The sequence below is a fragment of the Seriola aureovittata genome, chromosome 9 (genome assembly GCF_021018895.1).
Source record: "Seriola aureovittata isolate HTS-2021-v1 ecotype China chromosome 9, ASM2101889v1, whole genome shotgun sequence".
Taxonomy (NCBI): Eukaryota; Metazoa; Chordata; class Actinopteri; order Carangiformes; family Carangidae; genus Seriola; species Seriola aureovittata.
The window spans coordinates 7,829,181-7,853,430 of record NC_079372.1 but is presented as its reverse complement, the minus strand read 5'-3'; the positions used below and the strand labels follow the sequence as shown (position 1 = coordinate 7,853,430).

At 41.9% G+C, this 24,250-nt stretch overlaps 1 protein-coding gene and 1 long non-coding RNA gene across 5 annotated transcripts in view; both read right to left on the bottom strand.

Moving 5' to 3' along the window:
- The window catches only part of kcnd3 (potassium voltage-gated channel, Shal-related subfamily, member 3), a 98,031-nt gene extending 92,411 nt beyond the window's left edge, over positions 1–5,620 (bottom strand). The window contains exons 1-3 of one of the 4 annotated variants that reach the window (XM_056384082.1): positions 5,154–5,619; positions 4,952–5,040; positions 2,826–4,005 (exon numbers count right to left, since the gene is read on the bottom strand). In XM_056384082.1, the coding sequence (XP_056240057.1) occupies positions 2,826–3,928 (1,103 nt within the window). In that variant the 5' untranslated portion in view covers positions 3,929–4,005; positions 4,952–5,040; positions 5,154–5,619. Of the gene's footprint in view, positions 1–2,825; positions 4,006–4,951 lie in introns of all 4 variants that reach the window. The other 3 variants (XM_056384081.1, XM_056384083.1, XM_056384084.1) reach the window with 3 other exon arrangements.
- A 2,414-nt stretch (positions 5,621–8,034) lies between these two features.
- LOC130175303 (uncharacterized) overlaps positions 8,035–24,250 on the bottom strand; it is a 31,748-nt gene continuing 15,532 nt past the window's right edge. The window contains exons 2-3 of the long non-coding RNA XR_008828723.1: positions 8,243–8,374; positions 8,035–8,125 (exon numbers count right to left, since the gene is read on the bottom strand). This is a non-coding gene — a long non-coding RNA (uncharacterized LOC130175303). The remainder of the gene's footprint in view (positions 8,126–8,242; positions 8,375–24,250) is intronic.

Below are 24,250 nucleotides of genomic sequence, written 5' to 3'. Positions count from 1 at the left end.
TTTTTCTTTATCCCTAATTTCTTCCTCTCCTCTTCTGACATACTGTTGTCATTAAAGCAACTTCCATTTCCAGGAAGAAAAAGGTGAGCTCCACTCCAAAAAGCTATTCACCTGGTATTTTTTCACTGCCCATTGTTGAAGGGGGATTATGGATTCTGATTGAGGCCGGATTATTGTCAGATAAAACAGAACACTCAAAAAGCCACAGCGGGCACGGCAGCATGTATGTGGCACAGGTAGTGCATACCACTAATAACAACAAATGTGTGTGTATAAAGCCGCACTGACATACATACTGTATGCGCGCGCGCACACACACACACACACACACACACACACACACACACACACACACACACACACACACACACACACACACACAAAAAATCAAATCACAGATAGTATTTCTCAGAGTGCAGCACAAATACTGGGGCTAAAGCTCAGAAGTTAGCAGTAAATTAAATATGAGAGTGCAGATGATATGAGATTCTCCACGAGGAGAACAAAGCAGAACACATTCTGAACAGCACAAAACTAAGCCCTGAGGCACAGAGACAGGAGGACAAGAAGTCAAGGAAAACATCGTCGTGTGGGAACTGGCTTTCATCTTACTTAGTCAGATGAGTATAAACTGCTGCAAAGCAGTCAGGATACTTTTCCACAGGTTCCAATGCAAGTTGGTGGATGAAAGAGGGGAAAAAAGGTTATCTGAAAATCTGAAATCACAGTCAGTGTTGGAATAGGACGACCCTGAAAAAAGATCTTATAACATTTCGCATGTATACATGCCCAAATGCATAAAGACAGACATGGTCTATGTTAGTATGGTTAGTCTGTGTGTGTGTGTGTGTGTGTGTGTGTGTGTGTGTGTGTGTGTTTATGACGTAAACCAAGAGCAGAGACCAGAATGTCAAGCAGGTTTACATTAGTCAGCAGATGCAGTGGGCCACATCATTAGTCACTCTGACACCCACTTCTGGCCCCTGCTTTATTGATGAGGCCAAGCTCAACAACTACCCCCCTCTTAACACACACACACACACACACACACACACACACACACACACACACACACACGTACACAAACCCTCCTCTACCACAATCGTACTGTAAAAGCAACAGGAGACTGGTTTAGTGTCTCATGTCTCACTCCAGTGGGAAGAGACTGCTACTGTGTGAGAGTACAGGCCAGCATGGAGAGCAAGGCGAGCTGCTGCGCGTTCACAAAATGAATAGACAGCAGAGCAGAGAATGCCTTCCTATTTTCCCATAATGCAGCGGCTAGTCATCTGTCCACAGACCAAACAATCGATCCAGAATCAAACATCTGCTCAACACCAGATCTTCTGGGCAGGTTGTGAATGGCAGGGCACGGTGACAGGGTGCCAAGTGTGTCACAGCAATGAGCTCACAGCCATTTATGGCCTCCATGACTCTGACATTTAGCAGGATGCTGCAATTTGTCAGCCTCAGTCTGACTCACACATCCACAACAGGGGACGCACATAAAACACATTACCATTAGGCCTAATAGTGCTGCTTCACAGAACACTGTGCATGTGTGTGTGTGATTTTTGTTTGAAACCATTATTGTGAGGACATTTTGTTCGGCCGGTCCTCACAACTTCAGGGTTAAGACTTGTACCTTATAATGGTTGAGGTTGGGGGGGGGGCTAGGGAATGCATTATGTCAATAAGTGTCCTCACAACTCCAGAAAAGGCAAACATGTGTGTGAGTGTGTATATGTACACTGTGTGAAATGAATGATGTGTTTGTGGGTCCCCTCACTACCATAAAATGACGACTGCTGGAAATATATGATGATATAAAAATGAGGAAAAACAGGTTGGGAAGCGTAACAAACAAATGAATGCATCAAAATACTGCACATGTTCCTCTTGTAAAACTTTAGCAAAGCCAACTCATGACTGTGAAAGGAAAGAACAAGAGCCCTGGGTGGCAGGTTAATTAGGCATTCACTGTGATGGAAACATGTATGCCTTTTAAAACTGCGTGTAAATAATAATAATTATCTCTGCCTGTTACTCAAACACAAATAACTGCACCAGTCGCTTGCCTCTCAAAATTGAGAGCATTTCAATATTCTGCATCAGAGCCTCTGTACCACGAGGCACTTAATTTTCAAGGCCAGCCACGAGTGTAACTCACAGAGTGAGTGAAGGAGGAGGAGGGCTCTCGAAATGCGAAGTCACTGTTTCAGTTCACTGTGAACTGAAAGAGCATGTCCACTGACCACAGGGCAAGTAAGAGGGCGAAGAAATTGGATCATTCCTGTTTCTGTCTTTTCTCTCCAATGTTTTTGTTTCACTAAAATGCTTTCAACTCTCTCCTTTTCTCTACTCCACAATCTCCTATGTCTCTCTCTCTATCTCTCTCTCTCTGCCCCTATTTTAGGTGATGTGTAAAGAGCAGACAATGGTGCAGCCATTACTGAGAGAGAGCATCAGGATGGCTATTCTTCCTCCAGAAGAATACAGCCATTTCTCAGACAAGCAGTCTCTTATCTTATGCGTAAAGTTTGTAAAGTATGTCTTGGAAAGGGTGTCACTGACTTCTGAAGCAGTTGTAGGTTTTTGGGCCACGGAGTCAGACACACAATTCAAGTCAAATCATAATCCAACATTTACTCACACATAACAGACTCAACTGCAAATACACACACGCACACAAACATGCACTTGCACGCGCGCACACACACACACACACACACACACACACACACACACACACACACACACACACACTCACCAGCGCGCACACAGCACTTGCAACCAGATAAAAGAGGTGTCTGCTCTGCTCTTACCCGAGCGTTGTCATAGTAACGATGGTGTACCAGAAGGAGGCTGGGATGCTGGTGAATTTGCTGGAGCTTGAACCCTTCTCTGCGTAGAACATAACGGTCGCAAAGATAATAATGGCCATAGTGAGGGAGAAGAGCAGGAAGCCCAGCTCGGAGGCACAGCTCTTCAGCGTGTAGCCCAGGATGCGCAGGCCCTGCGAGTGACGGGAGAACTTAAATATACGGAACACGCGGAAAACACGGAGTGTCACGAAAGCGCCACTCACGTCCTCGTTATCAGTCATCACCAGGCCGATGTAGTAGGGCAAGATGGCCACTACATCAATGATGCTCATGACGGACCTCATGAAACGGTAGCGGCTGGGCGCAGCAAACAAGCGCATCAGGTACTCCACGGTGAAGATCATAACGCAGGCCGTGTCCATGCAGAAAAAGGCCACGGTGTACCGCTCACCACACGGCACTTCCTTCTGGTTGGGCGCCGTGCCACAGGGAACCGTCTCCACCACATTGGTGATGACAGAGACGGCAATGAAGAAGCCAGTGACGTAGTAGAAGACAAGGGCCATGGTGGAAGTGTGGGGGTTCTCGAAGGCCCTCCACATGGTCTCCCTGAAGGTCATGTTGGGTAGCTTGGCGTCCTTGTTGTCCTCCTGGTCATCCATCAGACGCTCTGCGTTCTCCCTCTTCCTGTCCTTGTACTCTTCATAGCAGCAGTCACCAATGATCTCTGGGACAATACCAAAGAAAGCCAGCTCCTCATCATAGGAGGAGATGCACTCATAGCGTGGGTAGTGGAGCTTGCCAGTGCGGTAGAAGTTAAGCACACTGCGGAACACGTCAGGGTCCCGGTCAAAGAAGTACTCTTTAGTCTCCTCGTTGTAGAAGAACTCCTTCTCTGAGCTGCCCAGCAAGGTGTCTGGATAGCGGTCCAGCGTGTTCCTCCAGGTCTGGAAGCGCCGTCCACTGACATTAAGAATGATTAGCTCATCCTGCCGCTTGCTCTTCTCAGTGGGCGCCACTGGCATGGGCAAATTGGCCACAGGCATCCAGCCGATAGCTGCCGCCCGGGCAAAGGGAAGCCATGCTGCTACTCCCGCCGCCATGCTGTGTCCGGCTTGGGGCGTAGGGGAGAACAAATCCAGCACCTTCACAACCAGCTTGACTTCAGCTCAGTCACCATCTACAGGGAAGAGAGGGAGGGAGCTTGTGAGGATAGGAAGCACAGGAGTGCTATTATGATCAGGACATGGGAAGAGAGTGTGAGCAATCGATGAGAAAACAGGAAAAAAGGGGAAGAGAATTTGAGATAATTGAATGTTAAAGATGTGGGAGAGAAAAGATGAAGTTAAAGAAAGTGATAGGAGGAGAAAAAGGTGAACTAGAGAGAAAAGGTAATGGACGAACCACACAGCTCAGATTCTAACAAGGTAGTCTAGCTGAGACAGCAAAAAAGTATCTTTAATAGAAATGAAATTGAACATCACACTTAGACTGAGAAACCTTTCCAGAGCACGACATGAAATATATTTCTATTTGATATAGTAAGCTTTAATGTGATTACAGGGGCTGCCTACAATTTCCAATAAGCATCGTCTTCCCTATAATTACTTTAAGGCTATATTTCTCAGGTCCCCTCTATTGAGTTACAGTTAAGAAGCAGTCTTCTCAAGACCTCTGTTCACTGCATTTTACAGTTAAAAAATTAAAAGGCAGGCAAGCAAAAAACTGCACCTCAAAACAGTCTATATTGGTAGATTTTTGCTAAGCTCTTTTCTATAAATAGGGAAATTTACAGGGTTATAATCTGCTTAAGAGAGAGATACAAGAGGAGATTCAAAACCTGTTGAGTTCCAACCAGACAACTGCAGATGCATCTGTATTTTACTCTAGATTAATGAAACTAGTTTATGGTTATTCAGATCAAATTCTTCTAGTTACATGTAACCCGATTCTAAACAAGCTTTTTTTTTTCTTTTTTTTTTTAACTACTCTAGATAGAAAAATATTGTCTCCTAAGCCTCAAACCGGAATCAGCAAAAGCGACACAATTAGCCGAACAGGTTGGTGACTAAATGCAGCAAAATACATTAGCAGCTTTATCTTCGCTACAGTCTCTTTCTACTCACCGATTCAAAATTCTCCATCTACAAAACGCGACCTTCTTCCGGAGCACTTTAGTTACAAGTCGTAGGTTTGGTTATTTCTGAAAGCGTGTCTGGAAGAAAGAAAAAAAACAAAACAACAAAATGCCAGGGCAGAAGTTATTTTCACGAAGAGGAACAGCCACGTTAGACAAACGTTACTGTTGAGGTGAAAGCGGAAAAGTACCGGAGACAGACGTACCACAGCCGCTTGAATTCAGTTTCCATTATGCGAGGGGGGCAATTGATGAGAGGACTCCGCCGTGAAGACCGTCTTACCTTGGCTTTTTGGGATGAGTGGTGGGAAGAGACGGAGGAGGAGGAGGAGCGCTCTCTCTCTCGCTCTCTCTCGCTCTCTTTCTCTCTCTCCCTCTCTCTCTCTCTCTCTCTCTCTCTCTCTCTCTCTCCGCAGGGCGGATTGTGAACTAAAACTGCATTCATGGGAAACCTCGATCAGCACTCAAAAGAATGCGCAGAAAGTGGGTTAGTCACTGAAAAAAATAAATAAAGAAAATAAAGAAAATGATACACCCCACCCCGTTTCGTCTCCGAGAAAAAAATGAATAAACTACACAATCATTCATATGGTTTGTGAGCTCCGCTGAATTTTTTAGGCATATCAAAGGCAACTTTTATCCACGGGATACATCCCAGCAGGGGCGTAGCTAAGGATTCATGAGCCCCTTACCTTGGGCCCCCTTCAACCTCTTTAACTAAACCTAAAATAACCCCCCCCCCCCCCTTTTTTTATTTTTAAATTTTTTTTTTTTTTTTTTTGACCACTTGGAGGCAGTGGAAACAAGTTGTTAACAAGTGATATCTCATTTAAAATTGATGTGGAAAACTTGTTATCAATTAGTTTGTTATTTACACTTCCTGCAGTTATGGAACATTATCATTCATTTGGACTTGTGTTTCTGGCCACATGGCAAATTCAAGTCCAATATCCCCTCCTGTTTAGCTCTGTTTTTAGTCTCATGAGGGAAGAAAAAAATATAGCCACTTTAAATACTCCTTCTGGGATTTTTATCAACCTCAATTATGTACTTCATCAGCTGTCTAGAGGTCTCCACAAGTCCAAAATGTTTAACGTGATCCAAAATAGACTGGTGAAAAACTCACCAAAACCCAATGTGCATAAATCAATTTTCATAAAAGAGAGACCTAATCTGAACAGACTCGAGGATAATTAGATCTGATCCAAAATGCAGTAATCCTAGAGAGAGAACATTGGCATCAATTAATAAGCAGTCGCAGTTGTAAAGAGCAGCAATTTGATGATGAAAAAATGTTAAGTCATAGAAACTAATTCAAAAATAATTTGTTAATGTGTTTCAGAGACTAATAAAAATAGTTAAAAGATTTTTTTTCACTGCCTGTTTCAACAATAAAACATCCTGTACCCAACTGAGCGCTAGATAGATAGATAATAATTTTCCGACCAATTGAATATCTGGATAATAAGTGGATTTGAACCCCGTTTTACTCAGGTCCCATGTTGGGTTTTGGTTCCCCAGAACCGAGTGGACCCAAGACCTCTACTCACTGGACCCACTGGATCCCACATACATTCAGTAAAATACTATCTTTTATAGAAACTATATACCTTATAAAGCAGATGTAATAGAGACTGTGGGCTCCAGCAAATCTGACAATATTTATTCAACCAGACAGAAAGCTTCAATAAAAAACGGTCTCAAATAATATTTTGCTGTATCTCTTCAGCTGGCAGAAATTGAGCTATAATATATCTCAGGGCTTGATATTTTTTGTTTGCATTCTTTCCTGGGGGCCTGGGTGTCTACAGAGTCTGGTAATCATCTCTACATGTAAGTTTACTCATGGAAGCAAAGCAAAACAAAAGGGCTCCAGTGGAAAAGCTCTCAGAGCCATCACTGTCTGCAATGAAGAGAAGCAGGTTTTGCACGTAAAGTAAATTTCTATGAAGGCTTACGCAGCCTACGCACAATCCCCTGCCTTTTACACCACAACATACTGTATAGTCTATGTAATTCCTTGCTGCGAGTTGATCCAGTTTGACATTTTTCAGCGCTTTCCTGAAGCGTGTCAGTCAACCCTGTAACATGTGACACCGGCATCGATGCTAAAGCTCATAACTCCGAGGAGGATCGTTTGTGCGACTACATGGTCATTTATATTCAGACTCAGACGGTGTCAATGTCTGTGTCCCCACATTATTCAATGCTTTGCAGAACAATATGCAGCCCTAATTGAGTCAACAGGGATCCTATTCCTCAGATACATGCAGTCCACCAGAATATCAATAGGGGCAGTTCACACACAGACTGCAACAAATGTGGTGATCTCGGATTGGTTAAGGGTATACATGTGCACTATATGGAAAATGAATACTTCGGCACACACCATATTAATCACTCAATGAATTTTACAGACTTGTTTCAAAATGACAAATTGCTAGTGATTGTTATTTAGACATCCAGCTACACCAGTGGCATGCGGTATACACACACACACCTGTACACCCACACTTGTTGATGCCTCTGTGCTCTTGTATAGCTCTCCTTAGAAGCACCTTTTGGTGACTCAATTAAGTCCCTGACCGTAAACTGGCCCCTTGATAAAATATGGAATGGACAAAATGACCTCACCTTGTGAAAAATGTTTCCACTGAAACCGGCTGTCACAAGAATAGAAGTTCAAGAAAACACACACACACACACACACACACACACACACACACACACACACGATGGCTCAAACACATAAACACACAGATACACACACACTGGATGGAGACTGGCCTTTTCAACCGACGAGCCTGTGAGCAATTCCAATAATTCAAATGTCACTAAATAACAAGGTGGGTTGAATTTCATGGTCAACTGCGCTCTGTAATTATCTGAAGTCCTCTCTGTCCTACGGTGCTTGAAGTTACAGCCAGCAGCCAGTTAGCTTGGCTAATGTTGCATCTTCTTTGTATTATCTTAAAAAAAAAAAAAAAAAAAAAAAAAAAAAAAACTTTAATTCTTGACAAAAAATTCAAGAATTTTTATTAACATGTTAAACATATGTGAGTGCCAACAAATCCTCCAACCTGACTGACCATTTAGGTCGTTTGCCCCAAACCCTCTGATGTAGGAGCATCTACGGTGGCCCTGAGAGCTCACTGCACTGCAACTTAAGAAAACACATGCAAACAGACAAAACACAAACAAATTCAGAAAACATCTTCATAAATTTGAGAACACGTGCTGCAAATAATCGCAACACAACTGAACTGTTTCCAGCGGTCACCTGGTAGGGCCGGTACCATGAAGGCGTAATCCTAACAGCAGCGGCCCGGGGTTGAGTCCAATCCATGGCCCTTTGCTCTGTATCATCCTCTCGCTCTCTCTCCCTGACGTTCCTGGCACTCTCTCGCTCTTGCTATCGGGATTAAGGCAAAAAAAACAAAAAAAAAAACAACATAAAAAAAGAAGTGATGAATCCAGGTGCAACGCAACACATTCAATGCTTTTAACTTCAAAAGTCACAACTGGGCATTGAGCAACAAGTCCCAGCCAGGTTCATCACTTTTTAGTGTTCCCGTGGAAACACTTCCGTTGTGTTGTGATTATTTGCAGGGCATGTGTTTTCAAATTGATGAAGATGTTTTCTGTATTTGCATATGTTGTCAGTATTTGCATATGTTGTCAGTGTTTGCAGCGCACGTGTCGTCAAATTGATAAAGATGTTTGTCTGACTCTGTTTGGTTTTGTTTTCTTGTCTATTTGCATGTGTTGAGCTCTCAGGGCCACTGTAAGCATCTCCTGTAATAGTGCCGCTACAACAGCAGACGTACAGGATCTCCGTCATCATGGTGACAATAATAAATGGTGAGGCTGTAGAATGGTCGTGTGATCCTTGCACCCCAACCACCTCCTAATGTGATGCTATATAGACTGTGTCACCTGACCATAATCACTTCAGTCGCTAAAGGCCTCCTAACTAACTCAACTACAGGTTGTAATAAGCTGCTTGCACAGACAACCTAAAGGGTCATTCTTTGTTTTTTTTGTTTTTTTTACAGGAGGACATTCTCAAAGGCGCCTGTGGCATATAAGCAGATAATGCTGCTCCCAGCCCGATGCAGTTTGTTTGTATTTGTGTCTAAGAGAAACTCTAAACTTCCTCTGTGAGAGATGTGACTTAAAGTTTCCAAAGAGCACAGTTTACTGATAGAAATGCTGGGGTAAAAGTGACAATTCATTTCCCTCCTCTGTCGCTCTCACTGCTGTTGTCTTGATACCTCCTCTGACTCCTGACGGCCACCTCAAGGCAGACACACACACACACACACACACACCCACACAAACACACACACACACACCCACACAAACACACACACAAACACACACACACACACACACACACACACACACACACACACACACACACACACACACACACACACACACACACATGCAGCATTCAGTAAAATAAACACAAATTCAAATTCACAATCCGTATTTCCCTTGTTAGGCACTTTCTTCACATGAGTAAACTCAGAGGCTTTTGTTTTGACATTTCCCTCGTTGTGCATTTGTTTGTTTGCTGGCTTCCTTGAGTTCAATTATTCATAAATTCCCCACAACCTGCCTTCTTAGTTTGTCTAATCCCCATTAGGTATCTGAAATCTTCCTTTGGGGATTTAGTCTCTGACTGTGGTAGAGTTTATACTAGGTGTGCCAAACACTGACTTGGCAGCCCCTTTGTCTACTGTTCAGGGAGGCAGTCAGTGGCACAGGGGGGGTTATAGATGCGCTGTTGGCCCCTTTCCAGCACACAAAGAGACTAAGACAGCAGATCCTGCACCCTTTCCAACCCTGTAAAATGTCAAGCTTTGTCTACTGATGCCCAAACTAAGCTGGCTCTCAGTAAGAGACCACGGGAGCAGCATTGCCAGAGTAGGCTCTGTGTACCACCTTAAATCAACCTTTGATGTGATTGTATATCACCACGCTCATTTCAGGAAAGTAGCAAGAAGCACAGCTGACTTTCTCTTTGTCATTTAAGTATGGTGGCTTAGAGCTGAAAGTTTGCTGCAGCTCAAACATAAATCCAAATTGTGACTGTGCCAATATAGGGAATGCATGATGCTAACAATATAGAGTTAATGTGACTGCGCTCATGCCTTTATTGTGTAAGAGCTAACACTGAGTTTGCAATGAGCAAACAGGCTGGAGGATAATTTTCATCCTCAGTCAGGGATGCTGTGAGAAAAGCCCTGAAACCAACACACATCTGACCTCCCTGTGAACACACGCAGCAGGTTGTTGGGAATAAGATTGTTTGTATTCTTTAATCACAGAGATTCATTAACGCCGTGTTATAGTTTAGTATCTCCCAAACTATTAAATGTGTCTAAAATCCTATACATTTTTCCACGTCTGCACCATATGTTTTGGCATCACACATCTTTGCTTGTGCTTTTTAATCTACCTATGTTGCCAGTTATGCTGATAAAGTGGAATTTTGTGAAGGTCACTCGTTTGAAACCAGCCACTTTACAAACCTACAAAAGGGACAGGATTGTGTATCTCCCATGTAACAAAACTAATTACAGCATAATCTCTTGTTGATAAACAGAGCAGACGATTGGATAGTGGCTCTGTCACTGCTTCAAAAGAGTAATGTGATTTCTTTTTTTTTTTTTTTTTTTAATTTACGCATCGCCTTAAACTTTGGAGACCATGAATGCTGACACTGCAAAAAAAGAAGAGCATCTTTAATTGATTTTGAAGTGTTGCTCACATAGCATTAAGTGCCATCCTATTAGAGTATGATAAGTGCATTATAATGAAATCAAAACATGATTTAAAATACATTATGGATATGACCTTATGCCTCTGTAAGAACACAAGTTCATCACTAAGTATTGGCACTGGTTCGACGTCTCTTCTGGCTGAGGCTAGATATGGTTCCTTATATCACATATTGCATTCACTATCTAAAAGGAAAGACAGGAAATGGGTTCACCCATCTATCATATGTCCAGTCAGTTATGCAGATCAGTGCAGCAGTGGCAACAGGCCAAGCACAAAAACTAAGATCTTTTTCACAGAAACCTCATCAGGCTCCATTTAAATGCAGGTGCAGCTGGGAGATGTAGTCCTTCTATATGCCTCGAGTCTAAATGGGAGTCTCTAACCACTGAGCTGTGACTGGTGGATGTTGAAGGGGAGGCACAAAGGGGTTTTTTCTCATCAGGTGTGTGAACAATGTCAAGAACCGTGGTTCAACTTTTGCAAACTATATGTCTTCATCACTGCAGCTGGTGCACTTGATCATCGCAAAGCACCAGAAATGCCTCCTCCAGTCTGGATAGCTGTTCACCCTTCACCTTTGGATGGGACAATCCATCTTTTTCTTAAAGAAATGTGGTCTCAAGAGAGGAGAGAGTCTCCATCCTGACTGCATTAAAGTTATCTGCACACAACTCAGTACTTCATAAAATCCTTGAATGCAGACAAACTCCAATTCCGCTGAACTCAGCTGCTGAACCCCCCCCCCCCAGGAGCAAAAAGGTGCAGAAGGCACTTCTTTGATAAGTAACTTTATCTGTATTGCGTAACTTCTAATGAGCCATAAACCTGAATTGCCATGAGGTGAGAAAAATCCACAGTTGAGTAACAGATGGGAGTCTCATAAGCAGGATCGCGTTACAGTTATAAAACATAACAAATCAGCTGCCACAGGAACTACACAAATTTATGTGCAGGAAAATATTTGACGGACATCAAATCAAATGTTTCACAGTGCAATTTAAGTATTTCCCTCCTATATTTTCTAGGAATTCCTATTAATACGTTCCGACAGCGGTTGTCATTCAGGACCGTGTCTTCCATAGACATTTACTCATGGGAGAAAGCAGAAATCTACCCGTCATAGGCCTACCACCACATTTACATTAAACAGACACACTTTTTCCCTTAATCACTCACAGTCAGTGTTGAACAAAGAGCCAGAGGGACACACACTGAGTCAACCTTTTCAGAGCAACACACAAACACACACATCCATACGAAAGCATACTTTACTTTACAAGGCGAGGAATGAAATTCAAAGGATGGTTTTTTTTCTAGCTTCAATCTAAACACCTCTTTCACAGATCATTCATACAAATACTGTGATGGGTCCAACATGGCAAACGGTAAATATATCATTTAAAACAGGCTGTATAAGGTTAACACCTTCAAGCAGTTCAGCGGAGTTCTGACTTTGGCTTTTGTGTGTTTACTACGTCCAAATAAATATTTAAAGGTACCACAACATGTAAACCTGTGAAGTGACCACTAACTGTGCTCTTTTTTTTTTCTTTTTTTAAGCCATGCCAGCTGTGTGGCTCTAAGGATGGCAGTATTGGTCTAACACTTTGGTTCACTGTCTAACAGCTGTTAGATGGAGTGCAATGAAATCCAGTACAGACATTCATAGTATCTAGATGATGAATCATAAGGGCTTTGCTTCTCCCCTGACTTTTCATGCAGCACCACCAATAGGTGAAAATTTCCACTTCTCCAACACTCTAGTTTGTGATGGAGTAACTTACCTCTAAAAACAGGTTCATTAGCCTCAGCTGTAATGAACCATTTAGGCCAAGGCCGGGCATCTTACATAGCATGCAACAATCTGCTTTACAGATTTTTCTGTTTACATCAGTACGGTATTGTTCAACTGTCAAGCATTTGCGTAGATATTACCATGACTACACAAAAGTCAAATGTTATCACATTTGTAAAAATGCTGCAGTCAACATTGGTGCTGCTTTCCACCGATGGAGATTCTTGGTGGGTAAAAGAATGAAGTTAATGCTGAACTTGCAGTGTTTCTTCTAGACTGTTAAGTAAACAGCTGTTAATGCTAACGTTGGCGATGTAGCAATAGCGGAATTTACAAATAGCTCCTTTAAGCTGACTCTAGCCCCCAGTTTCCTTTTCTACTTTAGAAAAATATGGACTGCAAAGACCCTGTCATTCTCTGACAGATGTGGTGATGGGCCAAGGTACATGTAGAGCAGTTTGAAAATGAATCACTGATAATGGATTATTTAAGGCTGATACTAAAATGGATATTTTGAGTTTTACACAAACACATAAGGTAATTGAAAATTTTTAACGAAAACGCCATAAATAAAGAATGGTGACCAATCAGGGCATTGTACAGTTGAAAAATGAACTTGCCCATATTATCTGGTGGACAAACTATGTAATAACACCACATTACCAAACATATCTTTGGCAAGTAGTCCTGAAATTACTAATGACACCGCTACATTCAACACAAACAAACAAGCACACATGCAAGGATTTATTCCTTTCTGGGAGACAGAACTTTTTGTTGGTCCAAGGTGAAAAGAGCATCGCGTTGCTCCACTCTTCTCTTTTCCTACTCCGGGTGACTCATCTCTAATGCTTCTAAGTGAGATTAATAGAGCGTTCAGTTCTCATTCCAGTGGCTCCTGTGCATCCAATTACCCAACATAGGCAATCAAACATAGTAAATATCAAGGATCACACAAATCACTTTGCAGATGTTTGGTTAGGGGAAATCGTCACAGAGAGAGAGAAAAGCCGGATGTAGTCCTCTGATTCTATATTTGACAGTTTTGCTAATCCACATTAAGTGTTGTGCATTACAAAATAAAAGCTTACTGTTTTTGCCTAATTAAACCAATCTCTTTCCGGGAGTCCTTGTACTTCTGTTTTCGTTTGTATTAGGAGTTGGGAATCTTCTTGGATGATTGCTTAAATACCTGTAAGTCCGCTGCATCCTAATGGTGATGATGAGAAGTAATCATTGAAGGTTAATAAGGGTGCACAGCACTAATCAGGGCAGGTCCGTCTGGTAGAGCAGTTGTTGCCTCCTAGCCTTTTATTAACAAAGTCATCAAGGAAAGGAGAATAAACCTCACATTATGCCGGCAAAATGCAAAGCAGAATATCGTTTAAGAACGCTGATAACTTACAGATATTTTTACAGTAATGGCACGACTCAACTGTCAATATTTTTCAAAGCTAGGCTTACAGTACATTATTGAGTAAGTCAGACATATTCTAGCTGTCTTTTATACTTTTTTGAGCACGCCGTGTTCCTTATCTCTTCAAAACAGGGAAAGGCAAGCTGAGTTTTGACAAGTGGATGGATGATGGACAGATAAAAAAAAAGTATATTTTTCCCTAGATTTTCACTATGAATGCTTCACTTGGGGGTTTCACTGTATATTTTATATCTTTTCCAAAAATGCTGTTATCAAGTGTGGGCTCGTCCGTGTTTCCACTTCTTCTCACTTCGATCTGCAGTCAGTCCACTGGGCACTGAGCAGAGTGTTTGTAAGACACAACAGAAGAAATGAAAGAAACAAAAATAGTGCTGCTGCCACAACCTCTGTCACACATGTGGGTGAAAGAACACATTTAAGACGATCCACTGGGACACAGATAGACACAGCCATGTAACACACACACACACACACACACACACACACACACACACACACACACACACACACAGACAAAGGAAAGTAAGTACCCCGGTGTGAGACAGTCTTCTGCCTCTTGGGTTGTAGCCACTCATCAGGTTTGGCAATGTGAGGAGTGACTTTGACAAGATCAAATGTAACTCAGGGAGAGCTGGCTGTCCTTTTGTAGCAGAGGACAGATACTGAAGACTGTTAAGGATAGAAGCAGACAGAGTAATGGACTGAGGTGATGGTGATGTTGCTGATCACACCGTCACTTTTGGGTGGGGAGATGGGGAAGGAGCCAATGCCTATGCAGTATCCACAGCAACACTGGTCTGAATGACAGCAGCAGGCATCTCTATTTTCTGTGTATATGTAACATATGAGTGTTATATAGTATAGTATATATAATATGGGCATAAATAAATTTGTGTTAGCATGTGTGGGCACACATGCAGGTTTATGCGAATATATGTTATATAGAGTGACCATAAATGAATGATTCAAATGTATGCGTCTGTGTGCCTGTTTTTGTGCTAATGTGGGTTTTTGTGTGCAGAATACAGTTGAATTTTTTATATTTATTTTTTTTTTCAGTGCTTCTCTCCCAGTGCATTACTCATTATTTTCTATACATGGCTAATACAGCAGAACATAACCCTACCATGAGTGATCTGTGGACTAATGAATACATTACAGTTAATACGAAGAATTCAAGTGGGAATTCTGGCCAGGGTAAATGGTCTTATTGTAGTATACGCAGTGCTGAGTAATTTTTACACTTTAATGGAGAGGGCAATTTCAATGTCAAAATCCATCAATCAAATTCCAGCATGCCCTCTTTGAAAATGTGAATGTAATGGACCTAACTGAAAGCCTTACTCAGTACTATCGATTGATCGATAGATAGAATAAAAAGACTGGAAAACATAGATACAATTTCGTTGCATATCACTGCTGCAGGTGACCCATTTTGTGTAACACATGTCCTGCCTGCTGATTGGCTGACGGCTGTCTCAGGTGTGTCCAGGTCAGTGTGGTTCAGTCGGGGAATGGTTCTATTTGCAGCCCCACTTTGCAGGCGCGGTAGTTTAGTCCAAGCCCGAGGGAGAAAGGATGTCGGTTCAGTTTTAATGTGGCTGTCTGCTCTGGACATAGTAATATGGAGAGGTATATGGAAAGTCGTGTATTGCTCCAAAGTTGCAGTGACCTCAAATATGGTGTTAATAGATGAATTTAAACCCTCAGACCCAAGACTGTGATTAATCAGTGGTTGGATCCATCATTCAAGGGCATGAGGGGTATTGGAGGATGGCAAGCTACAATCTATTTTAAATTAGTTTCTACTAATCTGTTATACAGGAGCTCTGTTTATGAATTCAGTGTTCAGGGCGATAGGAAGTTTTCAGCAATCGCATCAGAGACACCTGGTTCAATATCCTATTGATGCTGCATTACTTAACTTAACATATACACCTCACTCTCTGTAGTAACTTCCTCATACCAAAACATTTCCTGCTGTTCCCATTATATATCCCCAAGGTTCAGATCTGTGCATGGAGTGCATCCTAATCCCCTTATCCTACAGCAAATATACTTTATCACATCTGTGCATGATAGCAATTAGAGCAGGTTGTGTCAAACTTTGCCAGTGGGAGCGTTGGGGATTTGGGGGGGTCTAATTAAGAGAACTGAGTAAACTACCCCTGGCCCTGCCAGTGCACGAGCTCAGCCCTCCTGCTTTCATCTGGTTCATTTTCATTATTGGCAATAAAGAGATGCTGTGTGAACAGAATGCATCAATCTTGGCAGAGATAACTGCCAGGAGAACAGGCGCACTTGCAAAGGATAGACAGAAAGCAAGATATGTCAGAATCATTTACAGGGGCGAGGAGAATTAAACATGACTGACGACAATGTTCATTAATTCATTAAATTAACTAAAACTTAGAGATTGTTTTCTTTTTCTTGTTTCTCAAAAGACCACATGGTTGACATAGGTTTCTCCAAAAGAAACCTCGGCTTACTACATTTTTTAATTCACCAGCCCTTTATTTTATCTATTTAAAGGATAACTTTACATCTTCTCAAGTTTGTCCTAAAACAACATTGTCCTTATGTCCATCTGTCCATATGAACCTCAAAACAGTTTTTAGTTTGCTTTAACTGTTTCTCTTGTTCATACCAGCCTATAAGAAGAGACCCCCCTTTAAAGCAATTTCAATGATGGGAAAGAAAATCCACAAGCCTTGATCTGTGCCAAAAATGCATTGAAAAGCAGCAAAATCCAATATGAGGCTTTAGAAATCTGTAGCTAAGTTACAGTTTTCTAGTGAATTTCCACTTTGAGTTACTGTTTTTGTGGCATGTGGCAAAAATGTGAACCTGTCTTTACAGTGGTCATCTTAATAAATCTCTTTTCCTCCTCCTCCTACTCGTCATCCTCATCACCGTCTAATGTCCCATCCTCTTTTTTTAACATGCTCCGATATTATTTCTTTCAGTGTTTTTTTCCTTTCCTCATTCACCCTCCTCTTTGTCCGGCTTCACTCCAGCTGCACCAGCAAAGAGCCTTGCTTTTAAGGCAGAGGGAAACCTCATTTGAAGGTTAAACAAAGAAGATGGAGTCATTCTAAAATAATGCAGTTCGGAACTCTTTTACTGTGTTAATCTAGACATAACATTTTAACTTGAAATACATTTAAAAAAACAAAATCCACATTTCTAGCCATTGTCCCACACAGATGGTATTTCTATCCCTCTATGGCGTCTGTTAATCCCTGCTACTTCATACAAAATGACTGTTTTTATTATTTATCAGCATGTGAGCAATTAGCTATGACCTTATTAGAGATTCAGTTCATTCATTTGTTCTTCCTGACTGACAGGCAGCCTCAGCTAATCTAACATCTGTTCTATAATTGATTACATCCATTGTATAATTCAAAACTTTCTATAAACTTATTAAACATCCAATTTGAAGAGTGAAATTTATATTATAACTCCAGATACAGTCTTTTATGAAAAGGAGGAAGGGTATTTTGTAGACAGAATAGCATTTTTTCTTTTTTTTATTATCATGCTTTAGTGCAAATAAAGAAAATGGACAGAAAGGCAACATGTGAATCAGAAATTAAAAGCCCCTTATATGTCCAGTGGCTTTACCGTCCACCCAGGGATCGCCGGTAATTTGCTAATGGAAAGTCCCAAGATTTAAAGAACTGGACTGTATTCAAAGCAGATGAATCCGTTTATAATGAGATGTAATCTCATTTACTCTGTGGCATTTGGCTTGGTTTGCCGGGCTGTCATTGTGTTCCTGCTAAAAATGCACTTCTCATCCAAAACCCAAAAAGAGAGAGGAGCGTAGTATATTCAGGAGGCTCTTCTAAAGCCTTATTACCATAAATCAGACAGGCATCAAAAAAGATTCAACATTGTGACCGAGCATTCTTGGATTTCTGCTGTTTGCTGATTCAGTGCTTCGCCACATTAGTTGTGTGATGGAGGGACACGAGAGATATCGCTGCCAAATAGTAGTAGTTTTTTTTTTTCTGGAAAAAATGCACCAATGTGGCCTCAGTGCCTCATAAAGAGCAAAAAAGTCAAGATGAGTTGAAAAATATGGAAATGCAATCTGAAGCATATTGATGATTTACACTATATTGTTCTACGGCTTCCTACGTTCCACAGCACACTACACCTCACACATCGCAGTCAAAGTTGACAGTCTTGCTTTGATCACTCTTTTGACAGCTACTCTGCAGTTAACAACACTCACATCCGTCATTGTGGTTCACTTGTTTCATTTCTGTTCCTTCAAAAGTCAGATAAGAGCCTTCTTTGTGAAGGTTGTTGACGAGGAAGAGACTTATTGTGTGAATGATGTCGAGCCCAATAATGCTCCCTGCATCAGATGCTACGAGGAGGCGCCTTCTCTTTGGCAGTCCAGGCGGAGCCTAACGAGATGGTGCGATATAGAGTTATTGATCACCTCTGTCAGACCGAGGCTGGAATTCACAGAGGCTTATCCTCCATTCATTATGCCAATCATTAAGATGTGTCACCCTGCCTTAGACCCTCACCACTTGGACGGAAACTGATGATGGTAGTGACAGACACTCTGAATACTGATCTGCTTTTGTGTTTTGCTCTAAAAATTAACACATTCTGCACAAAAAACGCTCAGAAGCAGTGACAAAGACAGTGGTCTATTTATGGTGTGTGTATTTTCAGAACTAAAATGGGCTACAGACCATGAAACAGCTGTGTCTTGACCTGCTAGAGACATTAGTGTCTGTGTGTGTGTCTATGCGCCTGTATCTTTGTTTGCATAGTACAGTGTATGCATTTGTCGCCCCGTCACACAGTAATTACAAAATGCACCTGATCCACTTCCCTATCTAAGAAAAAAAAAAAAAAAAGAACTCCACTACAAACACCCTCTCACTCTGTTAGTTTAGAGGGGACAGAGTGAAGGAAACATTTCATCTGGTTTTCATCAGTTCCTCTTAAAGCTGCCTACTCCACTGTGTTTCTATAGTTCTCTCACTGCAGTGAAAAGAGGGATCAGAGTCAGGGAGGAGACCGTGATTAGCGTCTCGGTCCAAGTGATTAGAACATTCTGCGTTGATTAACAATCAGTTGATTTGCCCTTTTACTGCAGAACAGACACTCTCCTCCTCTGCAACATCAAAGGCAAGGCATCCTCAGACAATGCACCAGTGTTTTTTTTTTTTTTTTTTACCGTATCAAGGCACATATGCACACATGCACACAAACACACATACAGCTGCAACTCTGCTTTGAAGTGAGGGGAATGTTCAAACTGAATGTATTCTACTGAACTTTGAACACCTGCATGAACAGTGCTCATATTGCATGATGCGGTCACCTCTAGCATACCACCCCGGCTGTCTTCTTAGCTTGCTGTACATAATTTACATATTGTCTGAACCATTTCTCCTAGACATCTTTGCTGCCGGCACTTGTACTGATCTTGTAGGTATACTACATGGAAACCCACAGAGAGACAGTCAGAGAGTAGCACGAGTGATCTGCCAAGACAGCGTCGCGTTCTGGGACACTCATCAAAATCGCGTGCGGAAAATGGGGAATTAATTAGGCCCTCCAACAACACGCACGCACGCACGCACACACGCACGCACACACACACATGCACGCAATAATATATATATATGCGCACTGAATTCCCATTTCACTGGAAAATCGATAGCAGGCGGCCGATCTGAGCTGAAACTGCTGTTCGCTCAGAGGCTGATTTCACTGGTGTGTTGATTTAGTTGAGCTACATCTGTCAAAACAGTGAGACAAAAGGCGGAGACAGAGAGAGAAAGACATGCAGAGAGACGGAGAAAGAACAGGGGGAAGTGTTCAAGTTACAGCTGAACACTGGCTGACCAAGCATGTTAGTCCACAGCTGGTGGCTACTGACAGCTTGCTATTCCATTTCAGATGAACCCATCAATTAACTACAGACTGACGGACTAGGACCGATATTCACAGAGTTTTGTTCCAGAAGGAGCCGTCCACAGTTCACAAAGATTTGCTGTGGGAGAAAAATACATTATTGAATTCTGTTAAAATGATGGTAATTTAGCCAATTTTCTTTGCTTCTGACCCCTTAAAGGCAACCAAAAACCAATTTTCCCAATCAGCCTCTTTGTATGAGCAATGCTTCAACATGAGTACACTCATTTCTGCAAAAGTTAGAAAAGTCCTGATTATTTCATATGCAAGGGTTTGGAGGGGGTTAGGGGTTGAGGGACCCGAAAAACTTTTCAGAGTGTAAAGAGAGCGAGAGCTTGCATTAGCACAACCGCTAACGCTCCCATAGCCACTGCCAGTTACAAGCTAACAAACAACATAAAAAAATAAAAGATGCTACCTATACGCTTATTGCTCTTATGCTGGTCCCCAATTTACGTGCACAACAGATGCTCAAATGCGTGACCGACTTTTCTCTACGCTAACCATCTTGATACGCAGTCAACCTAGCGCAAGCATTAGTGGCGGGTGGGGCACAAGGCCAGATCCACAATTTCTCAGTGAGGAAGTAAGTGTAGATGAGCTTCCACCCTCTTTTCAGAGTTTTTTATTTTTTGTTTTTAAAAACATTAATCATAGCAGAGTATTTGTACACACTTTAAGTACATACTGAAATGTGTCTGGAGGGGAACTTTAATGGTTTTTTCTCCCTAACTCTGACTGTTGTTGCACATTAAATAATGAATATTTACTTTAAATAATAAATACTTTACATTGAAATGAGCTTTAATACAAATCAATGTCTACTTGCAACCCCTTGTCACAGGGTGCATGTGTATGAGTTGTGAGTAGTTCATTCATTTTTCTGACATTTTCATTTAAAGAATAGAGGCCAGAGGAGGTAAACGTGGATTTGTGGCATCTTTGTACTCATTTTAGATGCATCAATCAGCCCTTAGATTGATACCAGTGCTTTTTATAATACTATATGTTCCTTTGTACTTTTCTTTTTACTCTAAATGTGTTCTGATGAGGTTCTTCTACCTCACCTCAAGTGTCTCATCAGCTAATAAATGTGACCTATCTGCTGCTCCTGCTGATATGGAAAAACTATTAACACTGACCTGCAGTATGTGTGAACTGGTTTAAGTGGCCTACTTATTCATTCTATCCTTGTAATCAGAGTACTGATAGGACAATTGCAAATCAGAGCTTAACACATCATCGTCCGCAAAAGGTAAGGTCATATCACCGTGTGTGCAACTGTGTGTCTTGATGTCTTCATGGACATCAGTGTGGGTTTACAAAAGACATACTGTATCTCCTCCAAGGAATCACCTCCTCTACCCTAACCATCCTCCTCCACCTTTCACCTGCTTCCTCTCTCTATTCCTCTTTGCATCCATGATTTCTTTTTTTTCTTTATTCTCAAGGTCATCTTTCCCTCACAGCTTGATGTGCTTCCCAAACCCCTAAACAATCTTCCTTCAATTCCGCCTTCGCCTGTCCCCTTGCCTCTCCCGCATCGTCTCACCCTCCCTTCATCTCTCTGGTTTCCTCTGCCTTCATTCACCTTAAGCTGCAGTTAATGATGAATGAGATGAACCCTCCCTTGGGCTCAGACTTCGTGGCTCTGTGGGGTAGCGCTCAGCTGCCCACTGGACATTCAGGCCTAATTCCTTATTCATGGGCTGCATCAACACCAGTCCTTCCAGTTCTCTGCGACTCTGGAGACCCATCACTCTCATGACACCCTGTTTTCAAAGTTATTTTTTTCCCCCTTCTAGCAATTTCTCCCCAAATTTTTTCTTTGTTCTCAAAGCAGCTTATAGAATTTTTTCTTCCTTCACCACATGATCCTACTCGATGAGTGAGCTATTTTTGCTGAGTTTATCCCCGCATATATTTTCCCATCACAGCCTATTTTAAGACAGTGATACCTTTCCTTCCAACTTCTTGATGGGCTCTAGTTGAGAAGGCAGTTCCCACTGAATGTCTGATTTCAGGTTCAGCAATCTGCCCAGAAATATTAGCATTCCTACTATATAGTAAAGAGGAAGTAGACAAAGAAAGCTAAATGCCTGCATATAGAGTTCTGTTCAGCTGTAAGTATAGAAGCATAATCCATATTCATTCATACGGTTTTGCATTTTAAATATAGTCACCACATTTGAATGTATTCCCCCCTGAGTAAAACTATTAAGCATTAAAATCCTTCCCAATCTGAGGGATTATTTAGGAATATGAAGCCATTTTCAACTCTTTTTTTTTTTTTTTTTTTTTTTTTAAGAGAGAGCTTATAGATATCATTATCCTGACTACTCTCGTGGCATATGAAGTCTTCCATCCCAGCACCATTCCCAGGAAAATGACACAACAATCACAGAGCAATCACTTCCAGCAGCTCTTTCAGTGGAGGCGCGTGAGGTAATCCGAGCAGAGTAGGTGTGAGTGTCGGTGGTTCAACTGAAAATAGGAGGATTCACTGGAAATCCTGCGAGTGGCTGCTATCAGGGACACAGTGCCCTCCTTTCAGCAAGTGAGCCAACAAGTCTAATCTGCAGCATGAAAATGAGCAGAGCAAATGTGTGAGAGGGAGAACAGAGGGAGCTTTTGTGCCTATGTTCCTACGGTTTTTTACTGTTTATGCATCTGTGTCCGTCTTTGCACAGGCTCATAATTAATACACTCTACGTTGACTTTAATGTTATTGCATGTGGGTCAGGTCCCGAGCTTTTCCAGTGGCGTCACGACTCCAGTGTAAAGCAGCGGCCTGCCAGCCCCAGCTACCGAACACTTAGTAAGTCAGTAATCATCCACACTCATCCGAATGCATACGAACACAACGTTGAAATTGATTGCATCATGCTACGGCATGCTGTGTGAGAGAGAGAGAGAACATCCGTGCGCTCATGTGGTCTTTTACTTATAAAGGCGTGACAAATGCGGCTCGTTGGGTTCGGCGACAGAGGAGGAGTAAAAGAGGGAACAGAGGGAGAGAGAGGAAAAGAGGAGGGAGGAGGGAGGTTGCTGCGTTGCTCCCTTCAAAGCCGTGAGCCACATTGATCACTCCATTCTCGTTCTCACATGAATATTGAGCATTAGTCACGGTTCATGAACAAAGAGGCCGAATGCTCTGGAATTATGCTCTAAGAGACTTGTGGATGTCATCAAAGTATAAGTACAGAGCAAAAACTCTGCTGGCGACTTGAGACACGACTTTGCAATAATATTATTACTCTTAAGATCACACTGATCATTGTGATTGCAATAACGTAATAACAGTGCAACATTTTCATATTCATAATTCATACTTTGTGAAGCATCAAAAGACTATTCAGTATTTGACAAAACATAGTAATATTGGTCTGTTGGCCAGTCCTCCACTTTTGTTCCAGACTGAAACGCCTCATTAACAAGAAATTCTGTCTCCAGAGAATAAATCCCACTGACTTTTCCTCTAGCACCACCTTGGGGTTCACATTTTTTGGTTTTGGTAAAATGTCTCAACAACTATTGTAGACTGCCATGAAATTTACCACAGATACCCAAGTTCCCAGACAATGTGTCCTACTGACTGTGCTGATTCATCGACTTCTCCCACTGCTGCGGAGTGTCATCAGGTCAAAAAGAAAAAAGGTCTAAGTTCCCATATTGTACACGTTCCCTGGGTTTTATTTAAAGTTTTGATATCCATAAGAAGATATATTTGTGGATTGAAGTTCCAAAACCTATCTCAATATCATTTCAAGAACAGGGCGTTTTGTGTTGGTGTCCGAGCCTCTCTCGTGATTGGCTTTTAACTTTTATTCCTTCCAGGGGAACACGTGCCTACTTTAAAGGGTGCTCTGCTGCTCCTGGTATCCCCCTATTTCAAACTGCAGTTGAACAATTCAAGAGCATACAACTCATAAAGACTCTCATAAAAGAGTTTTTCTACATGTTTGACCTCATCACCATCTTCCACTTCCCTTAAGCCTCTACCTCTTTAGCACTGGCTATCTATGCTAGGCGAAGGCCATCATTTATTGAAGACTGCCATATTCGAAGTCCAATACATACATGATGTATGACTCTTATCATAAAGAACAGTGCAGGTTAGTTTCTCCCACAGAGATCTAAGGGCTGCTGCGTTTCTTCTGCCTGGCAGGCAGCTCAAATATCTCGTCCGAGCCAGGCAGCAGAAATCTCTCTCTTAACAATATTTACATCTTTGGACACAAAGCTACGCCCACAGTTACAGCTTGCTTGACCCGTAGATCATTCCTGTATGTTTAATTCATCTCTGCTGT